The sequence below is a fragment of the Lichenostomus cassidix genome, chromosome 1Ab (genome assembly GCF_008360975.1).
Source record: "Lichenostomus cassidix isolate B80296 chromosome 1Ab, HeHo_3.0, whole genome shotgun sequence".
Taxonomy (NCBI): Eukaryota; Metazoa; Chordata; class Aves; order Passeriformes; family Meliphagidae; genus Lichenostomus; species Lichenostomus cassidix.
The window spans coordinates 2,579,751-2,599,564 of NC_139481.1; the positions used below are offsets into that span (position 1 = coordinate 2,579,751).

The 19,814-nt window shown below is 45.2% G+C and overlaps 1 protein-coding gene across 2 annotated transcripts in view; it reads right to left on the bottom strand.

The window, feature by feature from the left end:
* The window catches only part of B4GALNT3 (beta-1,4-N-acetyl-galactosaminyltransferase 3), a 52,286-nt gene extending 39,838 nt beyond the window's left edge, over positions 1-12,448 (bottom strand). The window contains exon 1 of one of the 2 annotated variants that reach the window (XM_085049407.1): positions 12,202-12,445. In XM_085049407.1, coding sequence (XP_084905533.1) covers positions 12,202-12,343 — 142 coding nt within the window. In that variant the 5' untranslated portion in view covers positions 12,344-12,445. Of the gene's footprint in view, positions 1-12,201 lie in introns of both variants that reach the window. The other variant, XM_085049408.1, reaches the window with a different exon arrangement.
* Positions 12,449-19,814: the final 7,366 nt, after the last annotated feature.

Sequence of the window (19,814 nt, forward strand, 5' to 3'; positions counted from 1 at the left end):
TGATGTCCTTCACACAGACAGTCCTCATTCCACCTCCGGCAGGGAAAAGGAAAGGGAAGTCAGAGACCCACTTGACAGTTTTGTTTCCTTTACTTCACCAGAATGAAACCACAGAGGAGGGAGGCACCTGTGCCTAGAGCTGAGATGGGAGCAAGGGTGAACCCTGCCAGTACCACATCCCCTCCAGTTCCTGGAGCTCTCTCTTCCTCATCCATCTAACATAATGGAGACCTGGCAGAGGGCTGGCACACCTTGTCTGTACACACCTCCAGATACAGAGAGGCTACTGTCCAAGTTAGCTGGTCAAATGCATAACACATAGCTAGTGCAGCTATCCCAGCTGCTCCCATTTCTCTGCTATTTGCAGGAAAAGGGGAATTTCATGTCCCTTTTGGCAGGAATAGTCATCAGACTGACTGTGAACATGCCTTCCTCTTTTTTTTTTCCTTTTTCCTGCAGTTGGTCCAGCTTTCCCTAGATGTCGTGCCTGCCAACCATTGCAGATAAAACACAAATCCTACTGCAAACCCTGTTTACATTTACTCTGATCTTTATTAGGCTGTCAAGAGGTGCTCATTTTGCTCCACCATGCTCATGGTGTCCCTCAGACTGCCTCCTCCAGAGCTGTCAGGACCAATAATACACAAACCCCATGGCAGTTCTCCTTACAATGGTCACACTTTGCCATTGTGCTGCCCTTGCAAATACTGCAGACAGCTCTTTCCTAGGGCCTCAGAAAAAAGGCATAGGGTTTAAAGACCAAATCCTCACCTCAGCTGCATCCTTCCACCCAGTTTTGTGCCCCGGGCTGTGCAGTGAATGGGAAAGGCCAGAGGTGAGATCTGTATTCTGGGGGCCCAGACAAGTTGCTGCCCCTGCATTACACACAACAGCAGAGCTGGTTCACAAAAGGCAGGGCAGCAGCACGCCTGGGGAAGCCAAACCAGCCGGGCTGTTCCAGCAGGGCAGGCTGGGTCCAGCAGAGTAATGAAACAACAAGGCTTTCCCCTTGCACTGAAGGCATTTGGAACCCAGTGAATGCTTTTCCATTCATGGACATTAGGTACTTCAAAAGCATAAATAACAATTGTCACCAACACCTTTGACATAGAGCCTGACTGAGGCATAGGAGGTCGAGGCAGCTTGTTCTGAACCCTCGGCTGAGCAGCAGCAGAGACAACGCTGGCACACGTCCCAGTTCACCCAAATTTGTGCTGTCACCACCAGGCCATGGCCCCTCCTGGAGGCCACCCTGTAATAGAGAGCAAACAAGCTCTCATTTAGGGTGGGCAGCTACTGCGGACAGTGAAATCTTTAGCGGCTTGTTCTGGCCGGGTGGGAGTGGTGAGTGCACACTGGTTTTCTTAGGGCAGCCAAACCCCACATCTGCCCAGAAAACCTTTCCATAAGCAAGGAGACGCCTGCAGCTCTGAAGACGTCCGGGAGCAAGAGCTGGCCTCCCCAGCTGTTTATATGATATTAAAAGGGTGACCAAGAAGGAAACAAGAGTTCCGAAAATCAGGATTTCCTACCGTGCCCCAAGACTCTGTTCTCCCAACTGCTTCAGCATCCTCCCAGGCACCCCTAGGGCAAGACATCCCCACCCCTCTCAGGGAACCTTCCTGAGAAGCCAGCAGGCACGCAGGGTGCTCTGAGAGGAGAGATTTAAGAGCATTTTCCTCTCTACCCAGCCAGGCTCAGCTGGGTCAGACACAGCATTTGGCAAGAGAAGAGCTCCCTGCTAATTTTAGCCTCCAGTTCTCCACCCAGGCAGCAGCAGCAGCAGCTCAACCGCTGTGGAAAGCTGGGCAGCTCAGAGGTGAGGGCTGTGACACGACCACACACTGCCAGCTAAATATAAAAGAGTGATGGGCAGGGGTGCCACGCTGACTTGGGCTGAAGAAAATCCCTCCCCAGTCGCTGAGACATGGAGCAAGGACAAACTGCAGCTCCCAGGGGATCTGCTCCTGGACCCAGGCAGCATTCACAGGACTCTCGTTCTGCCCAGAGGAATAACTGAGGTTGTAAATTTGCTATAGGATCCCATGAGTTCATCACTTTGCAAACACTGCTCATAGGAGAGCCTGGTCTGGCTCTTTCCCATAATGGTCCCTTCTTCACCATGCTGCTACTACAGAATTGTTACCCAGGGATGGGATTCCTTCCCTGCTGAGTCTGCAAATGTTGCAGCTCCTGCTGTGGGGTTTGGTGCTTGGGGTGGGAGCTGAGCTTCTGCAACTTTTATCCCCACATTTCCCTCCACCTCTTCTAAACCAAAGACAGTGGCTTATTCTGCGTCCTCTTGTTTCCACATCTCCTCTCTTTCTGGTATCTGTTGATTCCAGCCTTTCTGCTGCACTGAAATCCCAAGTACCTGCTTCTAATCTAGCCTTCAGTTCCCACCACATTGCAACTTTTTAATGGCCATTGACATTTTCTGATTACCCCGACACTCATCTCACTATGCCCCATTTTTTGCCATGTTTTACTTTTGTTAAATAATTCTGTCATGTGTCTTTCCAAATGCTTCCTCTTCTGCTGGTCTTCTCTCTCACCTTTCTTTCTTCTACTTCTGCAAAGCTGCAAAACTTGATAAAATAGTTCCTTCCCTCCCTGATGTGCCTATGTTAGATATTGAATTCAAACACAGAGTTAAAAGCAAAAGGTGAAAAAAAAAAAAATTTACAAAGAACCTAAATTTAGGAAAAAAACCCCAACTAATCATGCCTCTTGGGAAGCACAGAGTTTTGGGAAAAAGCACTCAAGAAAGAGTACTGGAAGACCCAGAGTTAATTGGCAAAGCAATTACAATTTGCAAAGCAAAGGAAATCGGCCGCATGGCTGGAGCTGATGGAATGCAGACAGCGATCAGACAGTTCAGACAAACTGAAATAATACTAGCCAGACTGAGGCAGGGTACAGCAGGAGTTCAAAGAGGGAGTGCATCTTCCCCTGCCCCACCAGCACACTCAAAAGACCTTCTTCCCCACTGCAGCAAGAGGTGCAAGTCAGTGAGATGTGCCTGGAAATGACTTGAAAGACCTGTGAGGAAGGGTGGTACTTTCGGAGTGAATCACAAGTGCAGAGCTGTGTCAGCAACATCAGGACTTCTTCAAAGTACAGCAGGGATGAAGATGAGGGTTCAGACAGAGGGGAAAACAACATGAAAGGTGGAGGCATTTATGAGCTGCAGACCAGGTGCAGGTGAGCAGCACCATGCCAGCAACAGAGAAACTGCCAATGGATGAAAAGGCACTGGCAGAAAAAGCAAATTAATCTCAGGCTCGGTGCTGGCAATCTTAGCTCCACTACTGGAGCAGGTGAGCAATATGAACAAGTACATGCAGATCATCAGCTACAGCCAGGAGCTACAGGGAAAAGGAAAACACCCACTAGCAAGGTTAAATTCTGTCAAACCCTGGACTCACAAAGGCTGTCCAATTCCCTGAAGAAGTAACCAAAACAGCAGAGACAGGATTAGAATACATCTTTCCAAGGATAAATAAGCTCCCAACATAGCACGACGTGGAGCAGAACAACTGTCCTTCAACTCATGCACCTTACAAAGCTCTTCCTGACTGAGGAAGCAGCTAAAAAAGAGTGGGATCAGGAACGGCCCTGGGAATTGGTGACAGAGATGGAGCAGTCCAGGCACATGGACAGTAAGGTGATGAAACAAGCCCTGCCATGCTCCTCCTCCCACAATCCTGTCTGCTTAGGCTCTGAATAATTAAAAACCTGGATAAAGAGGGTTTAGCCCCTGCCTGAGAGGGGAGAGGAGAATGATAGTTGATATCAAACCACTTCTGTGGCTTGAGGTTCTTGAGCTTCACCTCCCCTCAGGTCCTTTAGGCTCCAGCCTCCTTCTCAGCCCATGCCTGCAATTCCCTGGATGAGATGGTGGCTACAATATTCTGGGTATTCTGGGGATGGGGGATTGTGGTCCTGGGTGATCCCCCACTGATCCAGCTCCCTGCAAGTGTTCAGCTCCCCACACTCAGCTTTGGTATGCTCAGGCACCCTGAGGGATGGGAAGGGGGATAAGGCTCAGCCTCCCTCCAGCCACTGTGCTGGCTCAACACAAGGAGTCTGAGAGGCCATGGGAAAAGTCCACAGGCCCTGGAGGTGCTGGGTTTCCTTCCTCTTCAAGGTTCACCCTTGCTCTACTCTACACTTAAAAAAAACCCTTCTCACTGCCTTTTTTTTTTTTGGTTGTTGTTCCCCTAATAAGAAAAAGAGTCAACACATGAGCTGGGAAAGAACTTAATAATGCCTTCATTCTTAACACCTTAGCTTGAATGTTATTTTGACTTTCCAAGTAGATGCAAGTAACTATTCCCTCCACCTGGTATGAGAGTACAGACTATGGGGCATAATCACTGTTCACAGGATTTACTCTGATACAAGCACACATTGATGTTTTCAAGACGTGGGAGAAGTCTCATTTTGCAATTGCTATTTACTCCTTATGTAAGGCAGACAATTATTATCAAGGTACACCTCTGGAAATTATAGTTCAGTCAGGTTTGATGAGAAAACTTGGTTTTGGCAGATTGTTTATTTTGCATTTTTGAGGGAAAACAAACAAAACACTCCCTACTGGCCTGCTTACAACAAAACATGGACTGTGGCAGCTAATGCAGAGTGAGCTGCTGCAGCAGGTAATGGAGGCTATTAGTACAGGGTGGTCTGGACAGGATATTCTCAGCCCATTATAAATTTTGTTCTGCAGCTCAGATGGGGTTAATAGCACCCAGACATGACTACTGCAATTTCAGAGAAAATTGCATTATGAAATATAAATAAAACTAATTTAGGAAGTGAAGTATTTACGAGAAGGGCTGCAGATATCTTAACTAGGCTCAAATGAGCAGCAGCACTGAGGAAGCTGTTGGAGTTGCCAACTCCAAATATAAAGGCCAAGCCCACGCTAATGGCATGGAAATAAATAAATGGCCTCTTGAAGGAAGGTAGAAAGAGATCTATTTAGAATGGCAGGAAAAAATACACATATAAATATAGATTATCCTAGCTTCAACAGAGCTCTGCCAGGCAATTCTGTAGCCATCACAGGAGATGATACAGATCAAATATTTTTACTGGTAAATGGAATACAGTAGTTGACAAGGAACTACAGTTTAGTGAGTAGGAATTTACACAATTTCAGTGAAACACAGGTGTCCATGTAAGGCTACCCATTCCTAGTGCTCACAATTCAGAGGGCATGAGGAAAAGAAGGTCAAAAAGATAACACATACCTGCTATAGTCAAGTCTCTGATCTGTATTCAGTGTTTTTAATGACTTACTAACACTGTCAATTTCCTACTGGTAAAAAAAACCAAACCAAGATTATCTGAGCTTGGTAAAAAAAAACCAAACCAAGATTATCTGAGCTGTCAGAAATCAACATCAAGGTCACTGAGATGGAAACCAGCAAGAAAGGAAAGCCCCGTGGTTGCTGCAAAGTCCTGGGACTTACCATTTGTATCTCTGATGGACAAGAGTGACACACAACAGGAAAAATAGCCCCTGATGGGACAATTTGGCCACATAATGGTATCAGATGTAATCGGTGACACTTTAATCCCCTTGTTTTAGAAGTTGGGGGAAAAAAACCACATTGACCTCATTTTCCCCTCAAATAAGCCCCAAAACAACTCAAATGGGAAGTAGTTACAGAATGCTGAAATAACTAAGCTGTAGGAGATGATAAAATCAGAATCAGTGATCTTTTGAGAGGGGCACAGATGCTTCAAGGGGACTCAAGTCTACCCAACAAACTTTAATTGTCTGAAATGATTCAGCATCTTAAAGACTCACTGCTCAAATGTCATCATTCTGCGTAGTTGATTTAAATTATTTATTATGGCAACACGAATTATTTTTCTGTGATGTCTTAGGATAACTTAATGGCAGCATCATCCCAGACCATCTAAACATCTCAAAGCATCAAGAACTCTCATCCAGATCGGGAACATCAAGGCCTTTGCACTTTGGCATGGGAAAGTCCTCAGGAAAACAGAAATATAGAAGAGCTCTGGTCAAGATCCCAGTGTACTTTGGCTCAGTTCATGACACAGATAGACCATGAATTTCTAACATTATGAAATGCATGAGTATCTAAGGACCAGGTTCACAACTGTTTCCACCCAAGGCATTACATGGGTCTTTCAGAAATCTCACACCACATGTAAATAAACCAGCTTACTTCCTTTTCTGGAAAGTTCTTCTCAGCTGTTACTGCAAGCCAAAAAAAAGCAGTGGAATTGGGAAGCGACTTTAAGAGGCAACATCAGTGCAGAGCAAGAACAAATAGGACATGGAAACTCGACAAAATATATAAATATAAATTCCTGAGGCTAACATTGTAAGTGCTGGAGAAAGAACCCTATCATTACTCCATTCCCAAATGCCCAACCTACAAGGCAGTCTCTGTCCTCAGGAGAGCATCCTGCAGATGTCAGTCATTTCAAACCACCAGATGAAAGATGATGTCCATCCTCCCTCACATCTGCCTGAACTCGCAGGTGAGAGAAGGCAGAGCCTCTGTGTCACTGTAGCACACAGAGAAACATCTCCAGGAGACATCATTCCTCTGCCAACCCCATGGTGTGGGGGAGATGCACAGGAGGGTACCTCTCTGACATCCAAGTTATCCTAATCCAGTCCAAATCAAGACAGGAAGGTGTGTGTGTGTGTATGAATACATGCTATTTTGGCACACCACTACATAAATCTGTCATAGTTAACATGAATACATGAAGAGATGACACAAGAGTTTATTTGTAATGGTAATGTGTAATCTTGGCAAATTACTTGGGGATCTGCTGAGGCCAGACAAATTGCAGGGCAAGTTCCAAGAAAACAAACACCTACCTGACTTCAAGTCAAGTGGTGAAAAAGCACCAGGTTCATAAACTACCTGCAGCACATGCCTCAGCAGCAGTGCAGGGATAGACTGACCCAGGACAAGCATGGCATAGCCAGCATGAGGCCTGGGCTTCCCCTGACTGCTGTGTCAATGAGCCTCACAACCAAGCTACAACATGATCTATGCTGCTCCAGTAACCCTGGAGTCTCCCCTGCAGCCTGTGAGAGCAATCTGGGCTGTGAATATGGGCCTGGGGATGCTGGATCTCTCTACACACATCAGTGCAGAGCAGGATGTCACAGCGCTTCTGATCACCCTCCAGGGAAGCTGGACTGACCACCTGGAGGTGCAAAGTCTGCCTCACCTGCAGGGCACATCCTTCACCCGACAATGTGCTTTGGGCAATGGTGTTGCCTGGCAGAGATCCCTGTGAGCAAAGGTCTCACAAATGTATTTCCAAGGACAGAAATACCACATGCAAACTTCATGGTATGGACATTCCCTCCAGTCAGGACGGGGTGCTTTGAGGTGGATACCCTAGGTTAACTCTTGCTCTGGGTTCACAGCTTGCACAGAGAGGAAACACATACTTCAGACACCACTGAGAGCCACATGGCCCAATTTCTCCCCACGTGCACTAAGTGCCTTCAGTGCAATTAGGTCTGCAAAAGAACGATACTGTACGTGTCCAGGCAGGTAACCTTGCGTGTGAGGGATTGCAAAAACCCTGTGAGCATGTGAATGAACCTGCAGATGTAGGTGTGCTCCTCCTTGTGCATGGCTGCTCCTGAGGATGCCTGCTCACTGAGACGACGGAAGGAAATTGATACATTACATTAAATGTCCAACTTCACCTTTCTGGCAGATACTTTTCTCATACTAAACACATGCACCTGCCCATTCACATCAATATTTGGGCAATTTGCACTGCTTTTTAGTAGCCTGGATGCCTGAAGATTAGAACTCACCACGGTGCAGAGATAAGAAGGCAATGTTCTGGGAAAGGAAAGGGATACTGAAGATGGACGTATTGAGGAATGGGAAGTCTTGCCATAAGGACTTGGTTTGTACAATTCCATGGTTTCTTCCCAACCCCTCCTATTTTCCACTTCAGAGAGTGGGAGTGAGCACTACCAACTTAGAAAAGCAGCAGTCTGAAAATTTAAGTGGGACACAAATCACTAACACAACCCAAGATAGGAAGATAAACACTCCCAGCATTATTTACTCACAACAATAAAATGTGGAAGAACAAGGGTAGGTTGAAATAGTCGGGAAAGGGAGGTTAAAAAAGGGGCCCCCAACCCCTTGTTCCTACAAGCTGCACCTCCCAGGATACCAATCTAATCCTGAACACCCTCCTTGTGCCTGGCTCAGTGTGACACACACACCTGCAATTAGAGAAATCACTGCAAATGATTTATAGACTCCAGAAATACCAGGGTCTTTGCAGCAGAAAAAACAGACTCTGCACAGCAATGGCTGGGAATGACCTCAACTCCAAGTTTCCTCAGGCTTTGTTTTTACTACATGGACACAAGATTTTAAAGCACAGGGGGATCACTGCACATGCTGCCTGCAAACACAGCTCGCTGACACCATCCTTGCTCGCTCAGTCACACCTTTCTGCACAGGTGGGCAAGATGAGGCACTGCTGGGCATTGAAGAGTAGAGGTAGCAGGAGTTGTCCAACCCACTACCTCTTCAATCCAAACAGCACTGCAGCAGCTCTGGGAAGTGACAGGATGTTGGGATGAGGGTTTTCTCTGAGGAAAGACCTCTCCCTGCCCTTGTCCCTTCCATCCCTGATGCCAAGCCAACTGCATAACAGCAGTAAAGGCAGGATGCAGAACTTGCTCTCCAGGCTTCTGTGTTTTTCCCTCCCCAACACCTCATTCACCCTTGAAATAATAAAGTTTCCCCATCTCCAGCATTTACTTGCAGGAGCAAAGTGTGCTGCATAGCAGCTCGTAAAGATGAGAAAAACATTCCCACTGGAGAGCCCACTCCAGAGAGGTTAGTGCCTGTCAGCAGCAGGAGTAAACAGACTGTCTCCAGTTCCTCGGGTTTCCTGGCAGGGAGGCAGTGTCCTGCCTGCTACAACTTGTTTTGGATGACAACAGACCACATTTCATGTGAGGAGAGTGTGCCCATCTTCAGCTCACATCAGCCTGCTTGCTTCTCTTCACTCAGCTGTAAACATGTTTAAGATTCCTATAAACACCTATTGGGCAGCAAACCAGCCAAACATGCTCAATTAAAAAAAAAAAGGAACAAAAAGGCAAACCCCACAACAATAGAAACACCCTCCTACCCATGAGCAGTCCTGCTGACAAGGTTCCCTAGGATGAAGATGTAGGAATACCACTTTAATACACTCACATCACAAGAAAAATAAAAGTTTTTTTTTTTACCTGACCAACTGCTCATTTCAGCATCACCTTCAAAGGAAAGCCATCACTCACAAGAGCCCATACTATCCTCTGTGCCTATCCAGCCCATCCCAACCTTCCCAACAGCTAAAAGTGGGAGAAAATCAACTTTGGCACCCAACCCATGGTGTATACCAGGCACGAGTTCTGCACCTCAGGCTGATCCCTCAATCTTTGACTTAAACATTACAGCAAAGTGAACCTCATGCCAGAGACTCTCCCGGCACATGGTGACAAAGCATTGTGACTGCCAATGGATGCCATGATTACAGCATATTCTCCTAGACTCCTTATTCACTTTTACCCAAACTATTTCATATGCTTGACTTTGCTGCACAGCAGAGCTGCATATACCTCAAGAGAGGACAGTCAGGACCCCCAATTCTTAACCATCACTTACTCAAACATCTGTACCCTGGGTATCTGACATTTGCTCTCTCCACTACACACTGATCTGGGGGATAAGAAGGGGAGAAGAGTATAAAGCTAGGGAGGATCCACCATACCTGAAGATTTACTCTAAGGCACTGACTCAAGAGCAGGGATGGTGTGAGGGCATCAGAGGGGCTTGTGCTCCATCTCATGCATGGCTGAGAGGAAAAGAAATATTCTGTCTGAGTCCTTACAGCTTTGCAAGAGGAGGAATCACTCCTCCAGAAAGAGAAAAACACACTTGGCTTTCCATACACAGGCTGCTCTACAATGCCTTTTAGGGAGGCAAGAAGAAACTCCGGTAACAGAGGAGATGAAAACGGTGATCTCCTGCAGATCTTCCAAGCTCAGCAGCTTTTCATCTTTCTGGCCCCAGTAGAGGAGCCTTTTAGCCTTTTGCCTAGAAAAATTGCCCAATAAAGAGCTTTTTTATTTTATCATTAATAACTGGGGAGGCTGTTGCATCAGCTAAGTTGAGGTGGCAGCTCTTGATTGGTCTCAAGCGTGACTTACAGTAGGGTTCCCACCTGGGACATGCAACAGAAAATAAACCAGAAACAAGGGGAAAACTATTAATTGCTTGGGGAGTCACTCCCTCCTACACCAGCTTCCTGGGATCCTGGAAAGAGTCACTACATGGAATCACAAACACAGCCATCCCTGCCCCCTGAGAAGAAAATATTACTTAGTTTTAATGGCTAAAAGAAAACAAATACTATTTGTCTTCCGCTCAGATTTCTGATTTCTCTTAAAACAAAACAGGCTTTTAGAGGTAGTAGGGCAAGAGGAAGGGTGGGGAAGGTCACAGATTAACCTTCCTCCTGTTAGCAGGTTCCAGGATTTTGGCTACAAGGCCAAGAAAACATGACACCAAGTGCCCAGTGTGACCACAGCACTCTGTGATGCTGAGCCGTGAGGAACTGCCTGCCAGAGGATTTTACCCTCCCACCCTTTCCAGCAACATTTAAATTCCTTCTGTTTGCAAGGAACAGCAATGTCTCTGGTGGATTTGGGAGTATCTGGAATTTTATATCATTGAACTTTAATATAATGCAATTATTTTGCTCGTGTTCTGTTTTAGTTGGTAGCAACTGTAGTCATCTCACTATTTCCAGTTTACAGTCTTAAAACAGAATGACTTTTACAACAGAGATGTAAAAATAACCCTGTCTTAAAGCAAGGAGGAAGAACCCAATTCACTAAGAAAGTTGTTTTCTCCTGCACATCTCTGTTGTCCTCACTCTCTCAGCCCATTTCTTCCACCCCCTCCTTCTCCCTTTGCATTGCTGGCAGTGAAAAACCATCAGTTGTACAACTCCAAACACCTGACTCAGCCCCTCTCTCCTCATAACCACTATTTTGAATACTTCTGAGTTGTTTTCTCCCTTCCTTCTACACAAGCCCTCTGCCCACCTGTACAAATCCCCTCTAAGCATTTTTGGTGGGGTTTTGCCCAAGGGATGTACAGTAAAAGGCTTGGTAAGATTGCATGAAAGATGTAATGAAAAGTAAACTTGTAGGACAACTCATCTTCTCATTCCACAGGCATAAAAAGAGGATTCTAGCTAGAGGATTTATCCTAGCCAAAGAAATCAGATCTGTTACACTGCTGGAACAATAAATATGAGTTTTTAGCCTTACCATCACGTATAATACAGAACAAATGTACAAGCTGAAGTCCTGCAATGGATTTTATGCAAGTAGACATTCATGGTGCTCCTTGCACAGCTACAGCGTAAAGCTTTAAGACTGAAACCAAGCCTGACTCGTGGGAATAAAAATCAGGAGGTTTATGACACATAACGAAAGGACCAATATACTGGAAAGTATTAACAGGCTAAACACTCACAAGGAGTTGAAAACATACTATCAAATTAGATTAGCACCAAGCACTGACATTATCTAAAAACAGCAGCAACACCACAACCTTTTACAAAACCACGAGCCATCCAAAACTTTTCTGTAACTCAAGAAAGAGAAGCACAAAAAGCCGCACGACACGGGCAGAATTTTCCTCCACTTGGGGAAGAAAAGCGCAGCTCGCTGCTCTCCCGAAAGTTTGCACCAAGCCAGCCCGTTAGCAGGCGGGCGGTGCGCCTCTCCAGGGTATGCATTCCCTCCTGCTCTGCATACGCTTCTCCTCGCATCAAAGCCCTATTCAAAGCATCTTCGCTGCCTTCCAGGTTCGCACCGGGGCACGGGGGACGAGAGACTTCGCCAAGCCGTGGCTCGGGGCTCCGCAGCTCCAGCACGGTCAGTCTCCCGGCAGAGGGGCTGAAAGCAGGCCAACGGCGGAGAGCGAGCCCCTCAACGCCCGGCTGCTCCCGGGCCAAAGCCCCGCTCCGACCGCAGTCCCTGCGCTCACCCCGTGCCCCGGCGGCCTGGAAAGAGACACCTCACGGGCTGCGAAGGACGGGACACCCCCAGCTTCGCTCCCTCCCGCCCCGCGCCCCGGGGTCACTCACTGCGCTCCGGGGTAGCCCCGCCGCCGGCCGCCGCCACCAGCTCCAGGTAGGCTGCCCAGAGCCCCAGCGCCAGCACGGCCAGGGCTAGCAGCAGCCTCAGCTGCCTCCGGCGCCGCAGCCGCGCCAGCAGCCGGCCCCGCATGGCGCCGCTCAGGGCGCCGGGCCCCCGCCGGCCCGGGACATGCTCCCGCCGCCCTCACGGCCCGCCCGGCCCCGCCGCTCCCACCCTCAGCGGCACTGCACGGCGCGGCGCGGCGCGGGGCGGGCCCAGGTGCGGGCGGCTCCCGCCCCCGCGGGCAGCTCCAGCTCCAGCTCCAGCTCCGGCCCCGGCCCCACTCCGCCGCCCCCCGCACCTGCCTCCGCCCCGGGGACAGCCCCCGGCAGCGCCGCCCGAGCTCTCCGCTCCGGCCGCCTCGGTGCCGGGGGAAGCTCCAGACCCAGCTCGCAGCCCATCTCCGTGCCAGCGGGAGCGTCGGTGGAGCCCTCCCGTGAGGGGAGAACTGCTCTGCCGGGAGGGAAGCAAAACGAGGGGGAACGAGTCAGTTTCACCCTGTTACCGCACACAGCTGAATCCATTTAAAAGTCACGTTAACCTGGTGCAACAGGTGTATGTGCTTGGGAGTGCACTGCTCGGCGAGGAGCAAGAGGGCAGCTGAAGCCCCAGCTGACACTTAGATCCCTACAGGGAGGGTGTCAGAGCATCACAGAAGACCAGGACCTTCCCTGGGTGAATTTGCTCCTTTATTATATCTCAAGCACACTTTTAAAGTAACTTCTCGGAGTCCTTCCCATGCTGTTGGTTTCATTCACATCACCAAGCTGAAGGCTGCAAACTGGATTCCTCCTCGGTGAAGGAAAATTGGAGAGATAACATCTGGGATGTACATCATATATCCCCAGCTGGGGAGCTAGTAAAGAATTACCCCTTTCCAAAAATATGTGATGTGGGTGTTGGGTCATTGGTGGCAACCATTCCCCTTCACAGCTCCACTCTGCACAGGTGTAGCTCCTGTGTTTTGTGGAACCATGAACAGTGTTCCTCCTTCCTGCCTCATCTGAGGCTGCAGATGCACATCCATCATCTGAGCTTGAATTATGGGGGATAATTCCTCCAGTGTAAACAGAAAGAGCTGCCAATAGCTAGACACCACCAGTACCCACACAACTAAATATGGGAAGCTGTGTGCATTTTAGTCAGGAATCTCACAAGGGCATGACACTTAAGAGTTTTTTGCTGGTGTGTTGGTTTGGGGTTTATCCAGCGTGAGAGAATTAAACCAAGTTTATACATTTGCTCCAAAGAAGACTGAAAATACTAAGAAAAGTGTGTAATACAGATCTAAATTAAACTTTGTTTGCCATTCAAAGAATGAGAATTGAATGATGTATTTTAAGCAGAAAGTTGTCTGCATTTCTCAAATGAACAGCCTTATGCTTGAAAAATTACAACTGTGCTTTGTTGCATACTAAAAGAATTAATCACATTTTTCTCCAGTGAACATGGTGCTAAACTGGAGAGAAGGGAAAAGTGAAAGTAAAGGCTAACAGTAGCATTGTTGACTTTCAAAAAACAAACTCTTTTTCCTGATAGAACCATACTGTGATACAGAAAACATCTTGTCTCTGGGGAAAAGGCTTAAGGAAATGACTATGGCATAGTGCTGTTGCAATATAGTTAAGAGAGAACAGCATTAACAAACAAAATGAATCTGAATGTGTAATAAAAAGTGAAGTCATAAACTTGAATAGTTCCGCACTGCACTTAAAATAACTTATTTTGGAGCACTTATTCATTGCAGAAAGCACAGACATCCAGGAATAAGATTCTGACAGTGATGTTTAAAACCATCTCACACAAATGTTTTTATCTCAAGCCTAGCAGCAGTCCTATATTCCCAAATTCTCAAGCATCCCAAGTCACACGAGTGCATCTGCACCCCTCTCATGTTCCCTGTGTGCAATATGGCAGCACATGCTGGGGTCACCTCTTCAGGGAGAGAAACAGCAGGTGGGTGGAAGTGGTGATGCAGGAAAAGGGCCTGTGGTGGATGGAGGTGACTCAGACAGGGAGCTGACACTGCTGACTGCCTGATGGACAATCCTTGGACACTGGACAGATTGCTGCTGGCTTCAGGACACACCTCTCCAGCCTACCCTGAATACCCACTTCAAAGAAACTGACTCTTTGCCAGAGGAGCCAACTGGAGTATTTTTTGGCTTTGTTTGAGCTGCTGTTTGTTTTTTATTTTGGCTGTGTTTCCTCATGATAAAAGCAGCCTTTGATACAAGTGCAGTGCCTAACACACATCTCCCGTTCCTCCTGGCTCCCCTCTCCAGATCCATTTCTGTGCATCTCTGCCTCTTCTTCTTGTTTTTGCTTCTAGTTATCTAACAACTGTTTCTCTGTTCTGTAAACCACTTTTAGCTCCATGCCAACATAGTTTCTCTGTAGGCTCCCCAAAGGTTCAATTATCTGCGACTTGCTCCTTCCCTTCTTTCTTCTTGTGTAATTTTCAACACTAATTACAAGTTCCACACCAAAGATACCCAACTGTCCCTAGACTTCACTACCCTGGTGGCTCCATACCCCTCTTCCTGACCTCAGCCATGCTCTGAAGCACAAACAGTGACTTCATCTCAACATTCTTCATCAAAACGGCTCAAAGGCAGAAGTGTTTCTGAAAGGAAAAGGCAGTTTCTGAAGACACAGTTCTCTATTATTTCCCTTTTAGCTCCTCAAGAATGGATTGGACTCTAAAAGGCATTACTGGTGGAGCAATCCCAGAAAAAATCCCTGTTGATGCTGCAGTTGAACATCGCTGCAAGGGAATGAGTGTGGTCCTATAAGCAATATCCTATTAGCAAAAGGACATCCTTGCCCAATTAAGTTGTGCTGATATGGTGGGTTGTGCTAACATACTTCCATTTTAGCAACACAGTTATGCGGCTAGCATTTGTATGAAGTGGCCTGAGATGGGGTTTGAAACTTCCTTTTGCTGCACACGTGGCCATGACTTTGACTATCAGGATCACAGCCCCACTGCTCTCCTACAGCTTGGCTGTCTGGGTGTGAAGCCTAATTCATGATTCTGTCTTTTCACTGCATAACTCTTCCCCTGAGGTCTCAAGTCCTCATTGTCCAGATAAAGTTACATAGAAACGGTTGCCCTTTCTTTTCAGCTGGCAAGAGGACATATTTTTGCATTAACTTCATCCAGTACCTCTAGGAATATCTCCTGATTGCAGACCCTGCCCCAAGAGTTTACCTGAATTGCTTTCTGCACATCAGAACAATCTCTTGCTATTTAGAGCACACACTTGCACTGCCAGAAAAAGGTTTTTCTATACTTTAAAGCTGAGAACTTTCAAAAGACTTTGCATGGTTTAGATATTTACCATAATGAAAGATGTATATATGTATTTGAAAACATGGATTTCCAAAATTATCAATGTAGTCTTGCCTAAATTTCTTCCTTCCCCTGCCTTAAACATATTAATATTTGGTTTATATTTTAAATGCCTGTGCTCATCATCCTTACTTTTCAAGAAGTTCCAAAGATGCATCACAGTCATGTTATCAGAGACATTACAGAACACAAAGACTAGCAGCATTCCCTGTCTACCCTAGCTAGAACTGAAGAGGAAAAGCTGTTGAACTGGATGGCTTAGAAGTGACTCTATACTGAGATAAATGTTTACAGTAAAAGAAAAGCAATTTGATCTCTGAATCAATACCAGAGCATTCAGCACATCCTAGTCATGCTTTACCAGGGTAAATCCCAAGCTTTTTATGAAAATCCAACCCATTTTAATCCCTTATGCCTGTGCAGTTAGTAATTGTCTTGCTTTTATATTGAGGCACTTCTGTGTTAAAAGCCTTTCTGTGTTTTCTGAATAAACCCAAATAATCTGTATTTACACATCTGTATCCAGTCCAACAGCATCGAAATTCTTAAAATATGCAATTTAGTCAGTGTAAGTGAACAGTCAACCCTATTGAGGGCTCTGTTTTTAAAGCTGTATTTCTGGAGCTTACTTGAAGGGCAGCCACTCCACCCCACATTCAAGGATGCCCTTTCTCCAGCAGTTCATTCGGTGCTAAGTGGGAAATACCAGAGCCCACCACACTCTTCTCAAATACTTCCATCATTGCAGAAATGTTTCCTGCCAATGGGTTAAATACTGGTTACCTCTGATGGCATGTTTTGGACAGAAAGTCTGTAACTTTTGATGCAACCTAAGAATCCAAACCAACTTTGCTCTTTTTGTCTAGAACCTTATGAAGACAGCAGTCAAAAGGAATCACTGCAGCTTCCACCTGTGTCCAAGCATGTTTTGGTGCATAATCCCAGCCCACAAGCTAAAAGATGTGTATAGTTCTACAGCTAGACTTGCAAATCTAACAAAAAATCTTAGGGAGTAAAGGGGATACTTACAGTTTAAAGCAACTTGAAAATAGAAAAGCAAAATATTGCAGAAAAATTAGAAAGTCTTAAAAATGTCCCTCAAATACTAATGACCTGTGATGCCACTTTGAATGGGGACAAATAAGACACCTTTATTAGGATTTTGACTGAGCAGGCACAAACACATTCTAGTACATCAAATTAAATGTGTTCGTGTAATTAAAAATCTGAACAGCATCACTTTGCATGAGTATGAACAGATCTACCAGTAGAAAGCACACAGGCATGTTGCTCCCAGCTATTCTCAAAAAAACTGATTATCCAAGAATTATTTGCCTTATAGAAACATGTCAATTCCAGAATATTTGGCTAAAATGTATGTGTTTCTCAATTGATAATCCTATTTACATAAGCAATTTAAACACAGGTATTACCTACAAGCACACACCATATTACTGTTTAGACTTATTCTAACACCTGTGAGAATTGTTAATCTGCCTTTCTGAGTGCAGCCAGCATCAATTCACTTGGGAATTACTGCAGATTGAGATACAGGAAGATCACGAGGGATTTTTGTTTAATTTTGGTTTTTGTTTTACCTTGTGTAACCTTGCTGTGTAGGGTTAGCTGACACAGCATGTCCCTATAATTAAAGCAACTGTATGAATACTAAAAAAACTCCATCAAATGTTACATATAAATACATCATAGGTTTGAAGCCAGAAGGAACCACTAAATTATTTCCTGCTAGCTCATGTCATTATATTTCATTAAGTTCTAATGGGTCAAACCCAATAACTTATTAAAACAAGCTACCTTCTCCAGACGTGAAATAATTTTTGATTTGAAGATAGAGATGGAGAACTTGTTACCTCCACACCTAGTTTGTTATAATGAGGGAAAAAGCACAATCTTCCTGTCAAAAATGCCTTTTTTTTTTATTAACTTCATGTTCAGCCCACTTATTGTTGCTCAGCATTGCCCTGCTAGGATAGAGAGGCCTTCGGTAGGTTTTTTTGTCTTCAAGAAACAACTAATCAGTCTTCTTAATGCAAGACAAAATGAGCTCTTGCACAACCTCTTCTCTTCCTCTGAATCATTTGTGGTTCTGTGCCTTACCCAATATTTCAACATTCCTTCCGAAAAGTAGGCACTCCTTCCTTACTTAGATTAAGCCACACAACAATAAGGTTTCCCCTACCTCTCATTTTTCTCCTAGTTATGCAAGAGATATTTTAGTATCTTGGCTCCCAATAAGAACATTCATCCAGTTCTAACTTTTAATACTGTAGCGTAGTCTCTCTATGCTTAGGAGCAGATATTTTGTGAATCTTCCAAATTCTGTGCTCCTGCACTCATAACCTGGCATTAGCTGTATTGAAGTCACACATTACTAACTTAAATTAGAAAAAAAAAAAAGAAAGCTTATCAGCCTGTGGAATAAATGCCATTTTTCGATTTCTACCCAAAAATTGTAGGAAAAAAAATTGCTAATTAAGATAGTGGAACTTCTCCCAGGAAACCCTTTTGAAAATGCCAATAATGCTTTATGGACATTTTAAAGGGTAGTTGTCAGTGGTAGGAAGAAATTGGCTCTTTAAAGCAGTTCTTGGCAAGAAGGTCCACATTTGTTTTGGCTATTTCACATGATCACGTGATGTCACACAGAAAGAGCATGTACAATACTTTGCACTTCCTGCACTTGGACAAATATTCAAGCTTCCAAATAAAATGGATTTACAGAGTAACAATACCGTAATTTCCCTCCCACCCCCCTCAAATAGGAAGTGTTCATAGCCTAGTGACACATTAAGAATCATGTTCAAGCTGCACTTTGATTTTGATACACTAGCAGATATATTAGGAATGTTTTCATTTTATTCTGTTCAGTCTTTCAAGTATAAAAGAATATTGGTAAGGAAGACAGGAAATTAAACATTTACATCCTTCTTCCCCCAGTACTTCCTCCCAGTCTTACAAACCTGAATGTCAAAGCTTGAAGTCTTTATCCAGATACACTTCATGGCTTTCAAGTGAGGAAAATATCATTTCACAGGCAATTCTTTAGCTTGGAAGAGTTGAAAATAAACAGGATTCTGTAGCTTCAAGAGACCTTTCTGCTAGGTTCCCATCAGCTGAATTGAAGTAGATGGATCCTGCTGAATGAATGGCTAAGACTTCATTATGCAGCAATTTTCAGAAGCAGCCTTTCAGGCCTTGTGATAACTTTGATATCTTATCTTCAAACCAGTAGTATGTTATTCCCCATACAAACTCACTTTAATTAGCTTGATTTCTCTAAGAAAGTACCAGTCAGCTAGGAGAGAGTGAGAGTAAATAATGGATAGCATTAAACAGCCTTCCTTAATTGTCCACCCGAGCTGTTCCTGAACCAGTTTCTGAACAGTTCAGCATTTTCAGCTCAGCTGATCAGTGCAACATCCTTTAAAACAGCCCCTTGCAAGCTGCAGTGTAGTTGAGCACCCAGGAGCAGACTCTCAGCCACTCACACTGAAGTCTGTGATGAATTGCCCTCAAGAACATATACAGAATAAAAGCCACAGCACAGGACCATAAGGGGCAGCAAGCTTGTCACAAATAGGTTAAGACAACTGAAGTGGTATTGATGTCTTAAGGGAATTTCCTCTCCTCCATTCTCTAGCTGATCCTATAAAAACAATTCTTTCTCCAAATCTTCACAGCACAAAAACATCCATCTTTCCCATATCTACCCATGAAACACTAAATGAGGAGCTGCACAGTCACTTCTACACCCAAAAGAAATTGCCTGCTTTCACACAATAAGTTCTCAAAGGGAAAGGAAGTACTAGTAGCCTATATGGTGTTTACTTCAGAAACAAGATAAAGGAAGGTAAAGTAAGAAACAGAGGCATTGAAATCCCTTTTCCACTACAGATCTGCTCTCAGGCTGCAAGATGGACAAGACTTACTGATGCAACAGTAAAAACATAAATACCTGCAATTATAAACTGAGCTGAAGCCATGTTGTAACTCTTTTCATAATTTTATGTTTTCTAGAATTAGCTGGTATGAAGATAATCACCATATGGCTAGAGAATCATTGTATAGCTACAGCTGTAGTTCTCATGTAGCACCTGGGCACCTGCTCTTCCTCCCCACTTTGTTACCCTTCAGTAGCAACAACTGCTGTAGCAAAAGCTGACCATGATTTCTCTGCACATAACC